The sequence below is a fragment of the Brachionichthys hirsutus genome, chromosome 14 (genome assembly GCF_040956055.1).
Source record: "Brachionichthys hirsutus isolate HB-005 chromosome 14, CSIRO-AGI_Bhir_v1, whole genome shotgun sequence".
Lineage (NCBI taxonomy): Eukaryota > Metazoa > Chordata > Actinopteri > Lophiiformes > Brachionichthyidae > Brachionichthys > Brachionichthys hirsutus.
The window spans coordinates 4,596,162-4,609,659 of NC_090910.1; the positions used below are offsets into that span (position 1 = coordinate 4,596,162).

At 46.4% G+C, this 13,498-nt stretch overlaps 1 protein-coding gene across 1 annotated transcript in view; it reads left to right on the forward strand.

The window, feature by feature from the left end:
* The first annotated feature begins 234 nt into the window (after positions 1-234).
* Positions 235-13,498, forward strand: part of LOC137904152 (matrix metalloproteinase-16-like) — a 49,657-nt gene continuing 36,393 nt past the window's right edge. Inside the window, exons 1-4 of the mRNA XM_068748315.1 lie at positions 235-360; positions 11,441-11,589; positions 12,811-12,825; positions 13,082-13,204. Coding sequence (XP_068604416.1) covers positions 235-360; positions 11,441-11,589; positions 12,811-12,825; positions 13,082-13,204 — 413 coding nt within the window. The remainder of the gene's footprint in view (positions 361-11,440; positions 11,590-12,810; positions 12,826-13,081; positions 13,205-13,498) is intronic.

Below are 13,498 nucleotides of genomic sequence, written 5' to 3' on the forward strand. Positions count from 1 at the left end.
CGCTGCTGACAGGTGCAGACAGCGAGTCTGTCCCCGGGGACAACGACGGTCCTGCTCCCGGAGCCGCGGTGAAAGCGGCGGCGCGGGCGTTCCGGAGACATCGCCGCTCCTCTTCGTCCGCGCAGAGACCCCGACGCATCAGCAGCGATGTTGCTGCTCCACGTCTAGTCCCCCCCCGCGTTGTCCCGACTGTAAACACAAAGTGTCCCCAGACGCCCCGCAGCGAGCTCCACTATGGTTCTACTGGCCGCCCGCAGCAGGACGTGTCTGAGCAGCTGCTTCGCGGGGACGCTGTGCGCGCAGTTGTTGCTCTGGATTTTATGCGCCGTGAGCGGAGAGGATCAACCTTTCAGCGTCGAGGTAAGAAGTGGAACCAGCAACCGGGCCTTCCCTTCCCTTCCCTTCCAGGGTCTCTGCGCGTCTGTGGCGCGTCTATGGCGCGTCTATGGCGCGTCTGTGGTGCGTCTGCGTCGGTGCGTCAGGAACAACAGAGCCTTTGTGAGGCGTCCAGCTGGGGTCACAGTTACATCCTCTATATTCTGTGTTAGACATCTTAATCCGATTTCTGGACTGCATTCTGATCTGGAATAATTAAAACGGGAATGCTTTTATGATTTAAGAGTAAATGGGACTAGTTGGATCAGAGTAATGCTGCTGTACATAAACATGCAATAAATACCAAGTCAGCAGAAATGCTCATTCAGTGGCTTCTCTTGAGTTTAGGAATCCCTCTTCTTTTTTGGGGGGGGGGGGGGACAAAGGAGCATTTATTCTAATCCGATATCTCGACTTAATGGTTTGTCAAAAGCGTTCAAGCTGCAAGCCCCGTGGAAATAAACCGTACCACTCAATCAGCCTCTAAAAAATATTTATACTTTTCTCGTTTCCTTTGAAGATTCGGTACGACTCACACGAGTCTTCCTCCCATGGGAGTGACATATCTTATTTTACGAAGGCCACATCTGTCTTTTTTACATCCTCTTTTATTTCCAGAGCAAATCACTCGTCTGCCAAAGTTGAAAGCGCAAAGTGTTACATCGCAAACCTCTTGCTTTCTCTCACACTTGACTGCAAACACACACACACACACACACACACACACACACACACCCTGGCATATCCGCTAACAATCATATTAATATCCTACATCCACACGGTGCCTGAGCTTGGCACCGTCGCACGGTTCTCCCTGGAAGGGCTGCGAGGCGGGGAGCACATTCGGTCCAGATGTTGCAGGTTATTCAGTTAGCGCGTCCCGGCTCACGTGACGCGACGAGGATTGTAAAAACGTTTGTTCCCTGTGCTCGGGTGACACCGGTTCCCTCCGTAGAGTCCGAGACAAAAACTGCACCTCCGCTGTCAAATCTCTTGCGTGTCACTAAACCGTGTTCGGCGGTTGTAAACACCAGCGAATGTAGATTAAGACTTTTCATCCTCACGCTTGTCGTCCATCCTCTCGTCTGAATACACTTCTTGTACTTAAAGTCTTGCTCTCAGTCAGTCTTGGAGTGGGAGCAGAACGAACGTAACGACTGGTGTTTGCTGTTCCTCCGGGGAAGGTGCTGAGATGCTGCTCGTTATTGTTATTGAACCCTCTTCACTTTTGGTTCCTCCCTCCCGAACAAGCGTTTGATCCGCTTCGCGAACATGGAATCGGCTATTTCTATCACTGGCTGCGTTTACATGGACAAAATGTCTTTAATCCGATCAGAGTTCGGAGTGTAATTGTGATCGGATGCACTGTGTTCATGGACCCTAAAAATATTGATCCCATTAGGACTTGCGTGTTCATGCTCCGCACTTTCGGAAATAGTCGAAGAAGAAGCCGCAGCGACTTCCGTTTGTAAACAAAACATGGCTCCGCCCTTTTCTGCTTGAAATGTTCCCGTTATTTTGCACCTTTTCCCCGTTTGCGGTGTTAGTTTCCTCCTTTAACGTCTCCGGTAACGTGTTTGTCTCAGATATAGACCAGTACTAGCTTCCGGGAATAGCAGCAGCGCGTTTACCTGACGTCACAGACATGCGCAGTAAGGACGGCTTGTTCCGAAACATCGGAATAAGTGTTTTCATGCGCCCTGATCGGATCATCAATCAGCGTAAACCACCCCTCTCTATCGGGATAGAATCTTGATCGGATTGAGCTTGATTGGGTCGGACTAATCCGATTTGGGTGTGCACACGGAGCATTTTTATTCCGATCAGGCTTTTAATCCGATTAAACGTGTCCATGTAGACGCAGCTAGTGTTAAAATGCATGCTGGATCTAAACGCCACGCCGCATTGTCCTGTAGATCAGCGGTGAGGAATGAGAACCGTGAAACGGAACGATTTCATCAGCCTTACATCTCATTTGCACGCCTTGCAGTGTGAGCGTGTTGCGTTTTTGTGTGTGATCTTTGCACTGAGACGGTATCTAGTGCAGTTTACTGTATATATATATATATATATATATAAGCTGTTTGTGTGTGCTACGTCGCTAGATCAGCTGTAGATGTGATGTGATCTCTGCGACTCATGGATACCATCAAGACCTTTATAATCATCAGATGCCCCCCCCCCCCCCCCCCCCCTTTAAGTGCCGTGTCACGCTTCACACGCTGATTCCAGTTAGGCGCCATTAGACAGCTGGCAGCAGGGTGACTGATGCCGCTCTTTGTGTTTCATGTTATAAACGCTTCATGTTTTGGAAGGAATGTGTTAAACTGGTTCCAGCGGAGCCGCTTATTGGGTTTGTTCTGGCTGTGTGTACCAACGGGCCACAGAGGGCAGTGATGATGATGAGGAAGGAGGAGAGGGCATTGCTTCTACGGTAACAGGTGTGATTTGAGGCAAGCTGAATTGTTTTCTGGAAACTTCCTCCTGTTGGATTGCATCTTTCCTGGCTTTGATTTCGCAGCCGCGGCTGCTGTGTTGCCAGTTTCCTCCTTTGTTGCAGTTCCTTTGTCCCGACGACTCTCGCAGGAAGGTGACGAAGCAAATAGTCCCGACTTTCTCACGTCTCTCGGGTCTCGCGTCCAGCGTGTGGTTGTTCTTCCAAAAAGCGCCTCGGCTTCTTGTTTATCCAATTGTCTTGCCTGACGAAGCAATTTCCCCTGCAGATTAGAAGATGCATTAACAACGGCCCAGCCGCCAGCTAATCGAATTTCATTTTCTGTTTCAACCCATTTTGATTTTAAAATGAAAAAAGCAGCCAGTGAAGTCATTTTGACTCGCCCGTTTGCTTTTGATTGGATTGGCTCATTCCTAAAATCCAGGCACATTTTATGTCCCCTTAAAAATAGCAAATATTGCAGTGATGCATGAAGAATCAATGTTTTTTAGAACCGTCTCTGTCCCACAATTATCAGCTGTCATAAATCCACAGCTTTTTGTCTCCCTTCTTTCATACTGTGGCGATTTGGGATATTTCTGAGCTGCTTTTTCTTTCCTGGAACACGATAACAACCACCGCGGGACGGCCGGAACCTCTGGAGCGTCCCGTTACTTTGGCGACTCGGCATTTCACAAGGAGACATCAGCTGTATCACGTCCCTCTGAGCTAAATGCTTTAGTCGCCATCCTCACCCGAGACAAACCAACGGCACGTTCTCAGAGGGCTAGACCCTCCCTGTGTTCCTCGTCAGAGCGCATCTTGTCTCTGACGGATGGAGCTGCCAGGGAACGGGACTCACGCAGTGAGGGAGGACATGAGAGTGGCTGGTGTCGGGGAGGACGATGCAAAGGACAGGGTGAAGTGGAGAGCATTTGCTGTGGCGACCCCTCACGGGACAAGCCAGAAGAGGAAGAAGAAGCAATCATGTGAAGGAAACATATTTATTCCCTTTATTGATAGCTGATTATGCTAAATATGAAACTACAATGAATTGGTTTCGACCCAGGAAGCCGTTGTTCCTGTTGCTCCATTGAAAGCTTAGAAATATATTGACACCAACTTAAGTCCGATTTATTAACAATTTATATGATTCATGTGATCAGTGACGAGTTGTGACCTGCGCTCTATATTTACTACCATGCTGCTTATTCTTCCTCTTGCTCTTTCTCTCTCTCTCTCTCTCTCTCTGTGATCTAACCAAACCACACTCTGTCCACTTACACACATCACACGTTGCCTTATGCCTAAAGAACACTTGGCCCATGATGCACAGCGTAGCGACGTAGCGGGCTAATAAGCTACAGTTGTTTCCCCCGGCCTTGTTGCTGCAAACTACCCAGTGCTGCTGCAGAGACCGTCCTGTCCAACGTAAACTACCCAGTGCTGCTGCAGAGACCGTCCTGTCCGACGTAAACTACCCAGTGCTGCTGCAGAAACCGTCCTGTCCTACGGAAACTACCCAGTGCTGCTGCAGAGACCGTCCTGTCCTACGGAAACTACCCAGTGCTGCTGCAGAGACCGTCCTGTCCTACGCAAACTACCCAGTGCTGCTGCAGAGACCGTCCTGTCCTACGGAAACTACCCAGTGCTGCTGCAGAGACCGTCCTGTCCTACGCAAACTACCCAGTGCTGCTGCAGAGACCGTCCTGTCTGACGTAAACTACCCAGTGCTGCTGCAGAGACCGTCCTGTCCTACGGAAACTACCCAGTGCTGCTGCAGAGACCGTCCTGTCCTACGCAAACTACCCAGTGCTGCTGCAGAGACCGTCCTGTCTGACGTAAACTACCCAGTGCTGCTGCAGAAACCGGCCTGTCCGACGCAAACTACCCAGTGCTGCTGCAGAGACCGTCCTGTCCGACGCAAACTACCCAGTGCTGCTGCAGAGGCCGTCCTGTCCGACGCAAACTACCCAGTGCTGCTGCAGAAACCTTCCTGTCCGAAGTAAACTACCCAGTGCTGTCCTGGCGACGAAGTAAGAAAAGCAGATTTCGTTTGGCTTCTCGGTTTAAGTGGACCTGAATACAACCAGAAGCAATGTCACGTTGCTCTTTTATGTGATAAGCATTTGCTGGCGTCGGCGGTCTACTCTGCCTTTCTCAGATTCACCTGGCAGTGCACTTTGTACTTTGTTGTGCCAATGAGCTTATTTTCACTTCTCATATCATCTACTTAACTGCATAATTGTCCCTATTTCAATTTGACAAGTTCCTACTTTACTGTGTTTAACATCCACGAGTTGTATCCTTGTTTTTTAAATAATTTCTTTTAGGCTCAATATTGTAAAAAACTTTATTCTTTATTCATGCCCTCGGCTCCAATATACAGTGTTTTATGCATGCATGAGCTCACCCTCTGTATCCGAGTGCTTGCAGGTCATATTCACTGTATGAGTGTATTTATATTTGTGCACGTTGCCCTCATTTCCCACTGAGCAATCTCATGCAATTGCAAGTACACGGTCACGTAGTCACACGCAGCTTCCTTGACGTCATTTGGCTTTTAGTGGGACAGCAGCTATCGGCCACTGGGGTGTCTGTGTCAGCCTGTTCACCCAATCCTGGAGGGAGTACACAATGCCTCCGCTGACCTAAATGATTCATAATCACACACACACACACACACTCATGATGTGCCCGCACGGCCACTCGTTATGCTTTTGATCCAGGTCTTTGTTTCTCTAAACTTTGGTCACAGTTGACTGAGCGGTTCAATCTTTTTAACGTGACTTGGACGTTGTCAGCAGGGCATCACATGTAAGGCTGCCATTTACGCTGTTGACAGAAACGTTTGTGTGTGTTTAGTTTCATCCCACAAACTGTCGCAGTTGGTTTTTGTGCGTGGCGTAATCGGCATCAAAGTGTCGGAATCCGTGGTTCCCGTTTGCCCTCAAATTAACATCGGTAGAACTCTTCATATGATCATGAGTCAGATCGTTCTGCAACGATTCAGCTCTGACACGTCGTAATCCAGACGTATTCATGTGACCTTTTGTCCCAAAAGGGCCACCGTCTTGCAGAACGTGGCACATGTTTTGAGCGTGTGTGTGTGGAGGGGCGAGCGGCTTGATGAGAAGCAATGCTGTGCTATAATCGCACGGCTTTGGGGTCATGAGGGGGAATTGATACGCTCTCTCTATCTTGTTCAGATTCTAGCAGGGCAGTTTAATTCTGTTTGTGTGTGTGGAATTGCGGTTACTATAGTGTGGGCAGGAAGGCTGGAGTTGCCTTGGCAACCCCGGCACAAATTGCCAAAGGTTCACTGTGAATAATTCAGGGCGGTCAAAGATGGCCGGATCATGTTCAAGCACAAATATTAGGTATGGCGAGATTGCGTCTTCAGCTACGGTCTCGGTGCGACTTGGTTGGCCTGATTATTGAGGCGACGAACCTTCGGCCTTTCCTTCCGATCTATTTATTTATTTGTTTTATCTTAGCAGGGAGCTAATTGTATTTCCCTCAGGATCTTTGGGTGTGAACCCGTCTCTGATTAGATGTGTGGATTGAAAACGACGAGGGCTGTGAGCCAAATAGGAAGGCGCCGGCAGCAGAGGGAACTTGTTGCCGTCTCTAGCATAGTATTTTACATTTTTCAGAAGTCGCTTGTCATTTGTAGAAATTGTGCCAAGTGGCATATTTCTCATTTTTTGACATGGGTCCTCTAAATGATGGACAAATATCTGGACACGATGCAGAAAGTTATTGTTTGACACAGGAAATGTGATTTATTAGACTTCAGTGAATCAAATCAAAGTGAATCAAAGGATGAATAGTATTTTTTTTTAATGAGAACAATAACTTTATAATACTGACCTTTGACCCCAACAAAGTTCTCCTACTGTCATGAAATTATTAGCATTTCCTTCAATGTAAAAAAAACAACCTCCTTCAGCATCTAACTAAAGCTAAACGTCCACGCTAACAGCTTGCTATGAGCAGAGAGCGCACGTTGTCTGCCGCTGTACACGCATGGGAATAAACTCCTGTCGGCTGATTGGTCGGCACCGCAGCTGACCAGGCAGCCATAGCGGAGCGATTCCGTCACAGTAAAGGTTGGCCTTTTAAACGGCGCCCGTCGGCTAATTGGCGCTACTTCAGCAGGTGGCGGGCCGAGCCGGCTCGCTGAGAGCTGGTCTGGGGATGTCGGTGCTTCGGGTTCACCTCGGGTTCACCTTGGGTCAGTACTTGTGTGAAGCAGCTGGAAGGCGACGGGCCGCCTGACACATCTCGATCAGTCGCCGTTGGTAGCCTGAGCTGTACCTTCGGTCTACATCTTTTTTTTTAAGTCAGGGAGGCCGGATTGTTGCATCAGAAACATGAGCGAAATCTGCTTCACAGCGGAGCGCAATAAAATAAATCTGCAATGATGTATTCCAGGCGTTTCATCAGGTGGACTTCTTATCGTTACACTTTAAATCAACCTGCCTCCGGATTCCTGTTGCCCTCATCATAGCTCTCGACTCTTTCATCCTTTTCCTACAAGCACATGAGACAACTTTCTTTCCCCCCCATAATGCGTTCACATTTGCTTTGATCTACATAGCGATCTGGATCCATGTTCAGATGAATGCGCGGATAGCTCAGGAATGCTAATCTGACTGCTACGGCAGCGTTGTCTCGTGTCTCTGTACGTTGTGGGTCTTTGTGTTCACGTATCTATGTGTGTGCTTTTTCTTTCCCAACTGTCTGGAAGCTACGCTGACACTGTTTGTGCTCACTGCATCCGTATTGCTTTGCAATAAGCAATTTGAATTTTAAAGGAGGTCTGCGCCTGCTGGTTGTTTCCGACGCTACGCTAAATGTCCTGGCGACGGCTTCATGTTTAGTTAACACTACAGAGTCAACCTTTTCTTGCTTATAATCGCTGTAATAACCAGTTTCTCCCTCTGGTTTCCCACCCAATCGTTTATTCTGTAGCTTTAATGGGCGGAACAAAGGTTCCCAGTCATCTGACGTGTAATGTGTTTGTGTCTTGGTCCCGGCGCCGTGTAACTCTATATTTATGAGTGTGATTGCTCTAATGTATCATTTCCTGCTTTGATCTGGAGAACTGCACATTCACCTAAATTTCTCCTCATTAACAATTCATGGGGGCGGGGTTAATATCAGGTTACAATCTGACGTTCTTGTCAAAATAAAAAGGGTGCCCAGATCAAATCGATGCTGCCTGCATTCATGGCCGCTGATATTCAACCTCTGGCTTCGCAGCGCTGCTGTTTACGAGCTCTGGTTAGATGAAAGCACACTTTACCATTCATTGTCCAATTCATTCCAACAACGGAGTCCGGAATGGCAGCTCTACTGAACAACACCCCCACGTCTGCTCGCAAGCGGCTTGTTATCCCTTTACAGGGAGGAATAAAGGAGGCCGTTGAGCCAGGGCCTCCCGCTCGAAGGACTGGCCGAACACCGCGAGCCATAGATCACAAAGAGAAGGCTTGAATCAATTAGAGGAGGAGGGGGAAGTAAAAACAGATGAGGACAGATAGCGGAGGGACAGAAAGAAGTCAAAGGGTTTGATGCCGAGTCAGCAGTACATGTTTAGGGTCTTCTCTCCTCTCTAGGATGGGCTCCTGCACCCAGCTGTGTGTTGTATCGTAGGCAGTAATATATATATATATATACTATGCTGTTATAGGTAGTCCTGTGTTTTATTACTACATCCAGTCGTCTAGCATTTAAGTAAGGCCTCGACATACGAGTGATTTGTGTTACGAGCTCGGTCCAGGAACGAAGTACGTCAATGTTCACGTTGGCTCATCAGCAGCAGCATCTCAAAGAGGCTTTGAACTGATTTATTAGCTGACTTCAAAGTGCTAATAAGATGATGTGAACGGTTGATGAAGTCGTTTTTGTTCATTTTGCCGAGTGTTAATAGCGCTGAATATAATCTGTTACAAAAAGAGAAGAGACGATTACATTAATTCTAGTGCAGGAGAGACTTACTCCTAAAAGTGTCTGGAATCAGCCAAAATGAAAAGTAAAACTGTGAATTATCCCGTTTCAGCGATATCCTCATGAGTATCTCAGCTTGTGATTGGACAATACAAATACAAACAGACTCCATTGGAAACTTTGAGTTAAAAGATGAACACAGGTGAGGCGTCTGGTTGTATAATGTAGGACGTTTTCGTACATTCTACCAGGCAGGTTTAAAAAGTCTCCTATTAATGTAGCATAATACAAAGTTGCAGTACTCTTACCATCATGTCCAGTAAAATTGACTCGGAATATTCTAGAGCTCACAGTGTTCAGACTGTTGGTCTAAATATGAAGTGGTACACAGCTAAGCTCTATACTTTTTTAGTGCAGTGTGTGTGTGTGTGTGTTTTCTTCCCCGTTCTTATGCCCATAAATCAACAGGGTATTCATTCAGCCAGCGGCTGCAGGACAGCGCCAGGCCCCGAGAGGAGAAGCGAGGGAGTTGATTACAGGACAAGAAAAGGGAAAGTAGACATTAGGATGAAAAGGGACAGCCGTCACATGTCGGAGGAGATGTGGGAAAGGGAAGAAGGGAGCGGGCTCTTTGTATGGTGGGTGCTGTAAAGATGCGTTTTATGCAGTCTTCCTTAAAACTCGCACTTGAAAGTCTCTCTCGCCTGCTGCGGGATTTTAATGCGCGCTGTGTTACAAAGATTTTATTGAAGTTTTGCCTCTCCTTTGAGGTTCAGACAGTTCTCCAGCAAGGCTCGTCTTAAGATCGAGAGGAAATGAAAGAACCGGGGACCAAATCAGTCATGCTTTCAGAATCTGTCGTGTTTCAGAGCCGCGTGATTTAAAGATGAGAAATCCTGATTGTGTGTTTGTGTTTGCATGCGTGGCTGTGCTGTAGTACCTTGACTTTTCTGCTCATGGCTGAGCGCTCTGTCAGTGTCATCATCATCATGGGGCAAGTCTGCGTGCATTGCTTCTTATGGGCATCCCTTTCATAAATCTGTATGTTTACGTGACGGCGTGTCAGATTTCAGCGCTGTAGTTGTAGATTTGAGACGCTGAATGGAAATGTCACTCATGCACCTCCCTCCCCAGAGGTGAGTGTGAGCCTGACGCACAGCAAGATATTGTCACTGACCCACTGAGTAAGAAAGAGGATAGGTAGAAATAATAGAGCAGGAAAGAGATCTATCCGGCCAGAGTGCTCTTGCATATATATATTAGAACTAAAATAAATACAAATACAATGAAATTGTGATATTATTTCTATGGTGACTTCGTTGGATAGGACATTGAAAAAAAGGAGTGTGTCAACTTAAGATGGAGTAACAAAAAATGAGGAAGAAAGTTCATGCAAAAAAGTATAGAATTGTGAGAATAAGTAAATCTCTTTGAAAAAAAAAAACCTGTCTGTTACAAAACATAGGAAATTAATGGAAGTTATGTTTTTTTTTTTAATGGGTTCCCCCAATTTAACTGTGTTATCTGAATAATTGTGCGAAAATAAGTACTCACTCATCCAAGTCAAATCATTACCGTTTAAATATCTGAAACTGCAACAGTTAGAACTCTCCTCGCTGTTTAATGAGTTTAATTCTTGGTCTGTTTCTTTATCCTCAGAAGCAGGCTGCTATATAAATAAAGCAACTTTGCAAAAAAAAAAAAAAGTGCAAAAGTGCAGAATGTAAAATGGCTTGAGGCACAGGTGCAGCCTGAGAGGTCACTGTGTTTCTCTACACTTCAAACAATACAGTCAATCTCTTTTGGCTTTCTTGGTTGCTTGACTTTGCTCAGCCAACTGTAACATTTCTATGATGGGACTGAGAATGAAGAGCGGGGCTAGGGCCCTCCAAAAATCCCCCTGGAAGCCGAGCCAACCCTCCTCCCCGCCTGCAGCCGGCGGTCCAAAGGTCCGAGCTGCGATTTCCCTCCGGCAGGTTCAGGAACGCCGACAGCTCCGTGACTCCGAAGCCTTTCCCTGACACGCCAGACGACACGATAGTGGATGACGTCCTGTTCTTATGGCCTCTGTGCTATTGGACAAACTGTTTTTGGCACTTCACAGGCAGGTCTGTTGACCTAAGTATAGGTCAACAGATTGGTAGAAATATCTGTTTGTGTCTTTTCTGGGCTTAGAGAATAGTAAAAGTGACTCTCTTTGTCAAAAAAAAGGCTAACAAGATAACTCAAAAGGTTCTGAACAGATCTGGATGACATTTTTAGGATATGTTTGGAATGTTAACGGGAACAGATGATTACATTTTGGTGGCGATCCAGAAGAGAACCTGGATTATGGATCAGTTTGGATGTTTTCGGTAACATTGCAGTCAATTGCGCTTCAAAATCTGTTCCTCAATATCTCGGTTGATCATTGACCGATGTTTATGAAATTTGACACGGTGATGTAGGGCTGGGTCCTCGACCTTACCACCGAATTTCATCTGGATCTGATCCAGACAGACCTTAGGGAAAAAACTATAACATTTTAACATTGAAAACCCCGTTTACGGATTCAATCTGTTACAAATACACAGAAACTCCGATTCACCTTTAGGTCTGCGCTCTCTGAGAATGACATATTGTCCCCCCCCCTCTCTCTCTCTCTCTTTCTTTCTCTTTGCACGCTCTTGTTCACAGGCATGGCTCCAACGGTATGGATACCTCCCTTCTGCAGACCCCAGAATGTCAGTCCTACGTTCCGCTCGGGTAATGCAGTCGGCTATCGCTGCCATGCAGCGCCGCTACGGCATCAATGTCACCGGGACCCTGGACAGCAGCACCATAGAGTGAGTCACACACACACACACACACGTTACAATACGTTGAGACCTGAGCCTTGTTAACGATGAAAGTCATGTGACAACAAAGAAGCATGAATGCTAAATTCAGAAGGGTAACCTTTATGCCATTATTCTGCATGGCTAAATCAGCATGTTAACGCTAATATTAATGAAAGCTGTAGAAGTGTCGTTCGCAGCTCCTTTGCCAAATGACCGATTGCTGGATTTCATTAGCGTGAACAATTATTGCTTTTCCAGAACCAATCTCCTGCCATGTCTCCTCCTAGATTAATGCTATTTCAACCTGAAGGCAGAGACGGAGCTTTTAAAATCTAATTCGTTCCCTGTTTTGCTTTTAGAAGGCAAAGAAAGTAATTTTGACTGACACTCACTTACCCTGACGAGGATTAAGTGGGGCATTTGATCAAAGAGCTTTTTACAGAGAGTACACCTCAGTTGTCAAATGAAAGGCTTGCAAGCATGCCAAAGTCTAAATCCTCAGTGGAAGAGGAGGAAGAAAGGGGATGGGGAGTTGCTCGTGCCTTCAGCGGGGAAAGAGCTAGTATTCTGTCTGATTGCTGACACACCGAAGGCTGACAAAACCTTTTAAGAGGTACATTCACATTATATTTTTAGGCTTGTAGCACTGCATTATTGAATAACGGCGCATTTTGTAACAAAATTCTTGAACGCAATATGCAATAAAGTTTGCCGCATTTTGTAATAAGTTGTTACATATTGCACCGGTTATTACAAAATGCAGATGTTGAACTTTTTTTTTTTATGAAGAAAATGTAATAATTTGGTGCATTATGTAATAAACCACCAAAATGACATTGATGCTGCAATAACACAAATGGATGTGAAATAAAGTTTTTTCTATTTTAGAAACCAAACACAAAAATATAAGATTGTTCTCACAACAGTATGCTGCTAAGATTTTACCCAGTTTTAACCTTTGAGCCTTAACCAGCCATCTTTAAAACTACATAACACCAAAAGCCGTGCTCACTGACATTTGCCCGCTCCGACACTGAAATACCATCCATGCTAGAAATGGCAATGCGCTCAAATCGACCACTGAACTGTAACGTGGCGACGTGGATGCCGGCGCTGTGAATGCGCTTTCAGCGCCTCAGCCACTGGGTGAAGTGAGTGAAATGTGATCAGCTAACAGTGTGCCTTTTTTTTTCTCCTCTCCACCGCTGCTTCTCGTTGTCGATGTAGCGATAACACGATAAGGTGAGGCGTCTTTTGTGTGTAATGTGAACATGAAGCCCTGTGGCACTGTGGCGACGATGCGGAGTTGCATGAGCTGTGTTTTGATTTTGAACAAAATTAACGATGACAAAGTGCGTCTAGTTCTCATCTCGTTGTCTCCGGCGATGCTTCTTTCTGCTAAAATGTCATTAGCCTACTTGGGGAAGTCTTTCCTGCTGAGCTACAATAGTCAGTGAACTCTGAACGTTGATGGCGGCCTCCGCTGCTCTTCCTCCAGGTGGATGAAGAAGCCCAGGTGTGGAGTTCCTGATCAAATTGGAGGTGCAACCAAATTCAATGTCAGGAAACGGCGGTACGCTCTTACGGGACAGAAGTGGCAACACAAGCATATCACATACAGGTAGGTGGTTTTAAATGGACATATCCTTGCTAAATTTAATATAAAGGCAGTGGTGCTTCAAAATAAATCCCACCTCCCCGTAACCACCCCGACAAAAACAGAAAATCCTGCCGCCAACATGCCCATGTTCTGTTCAAGAAGGCTTCTGTCACGTTGTGAAGACATCCAATCAGCAGGATTCAAACAGTGGGGGGAGCCTGCAGCCATGGATTAATAGCTGCCGCCTGCATATACGCACACGGACAGAGGCCCGTTCTCACCAACGCGGCTTTAGGACTTCAACATTGTCCTCAG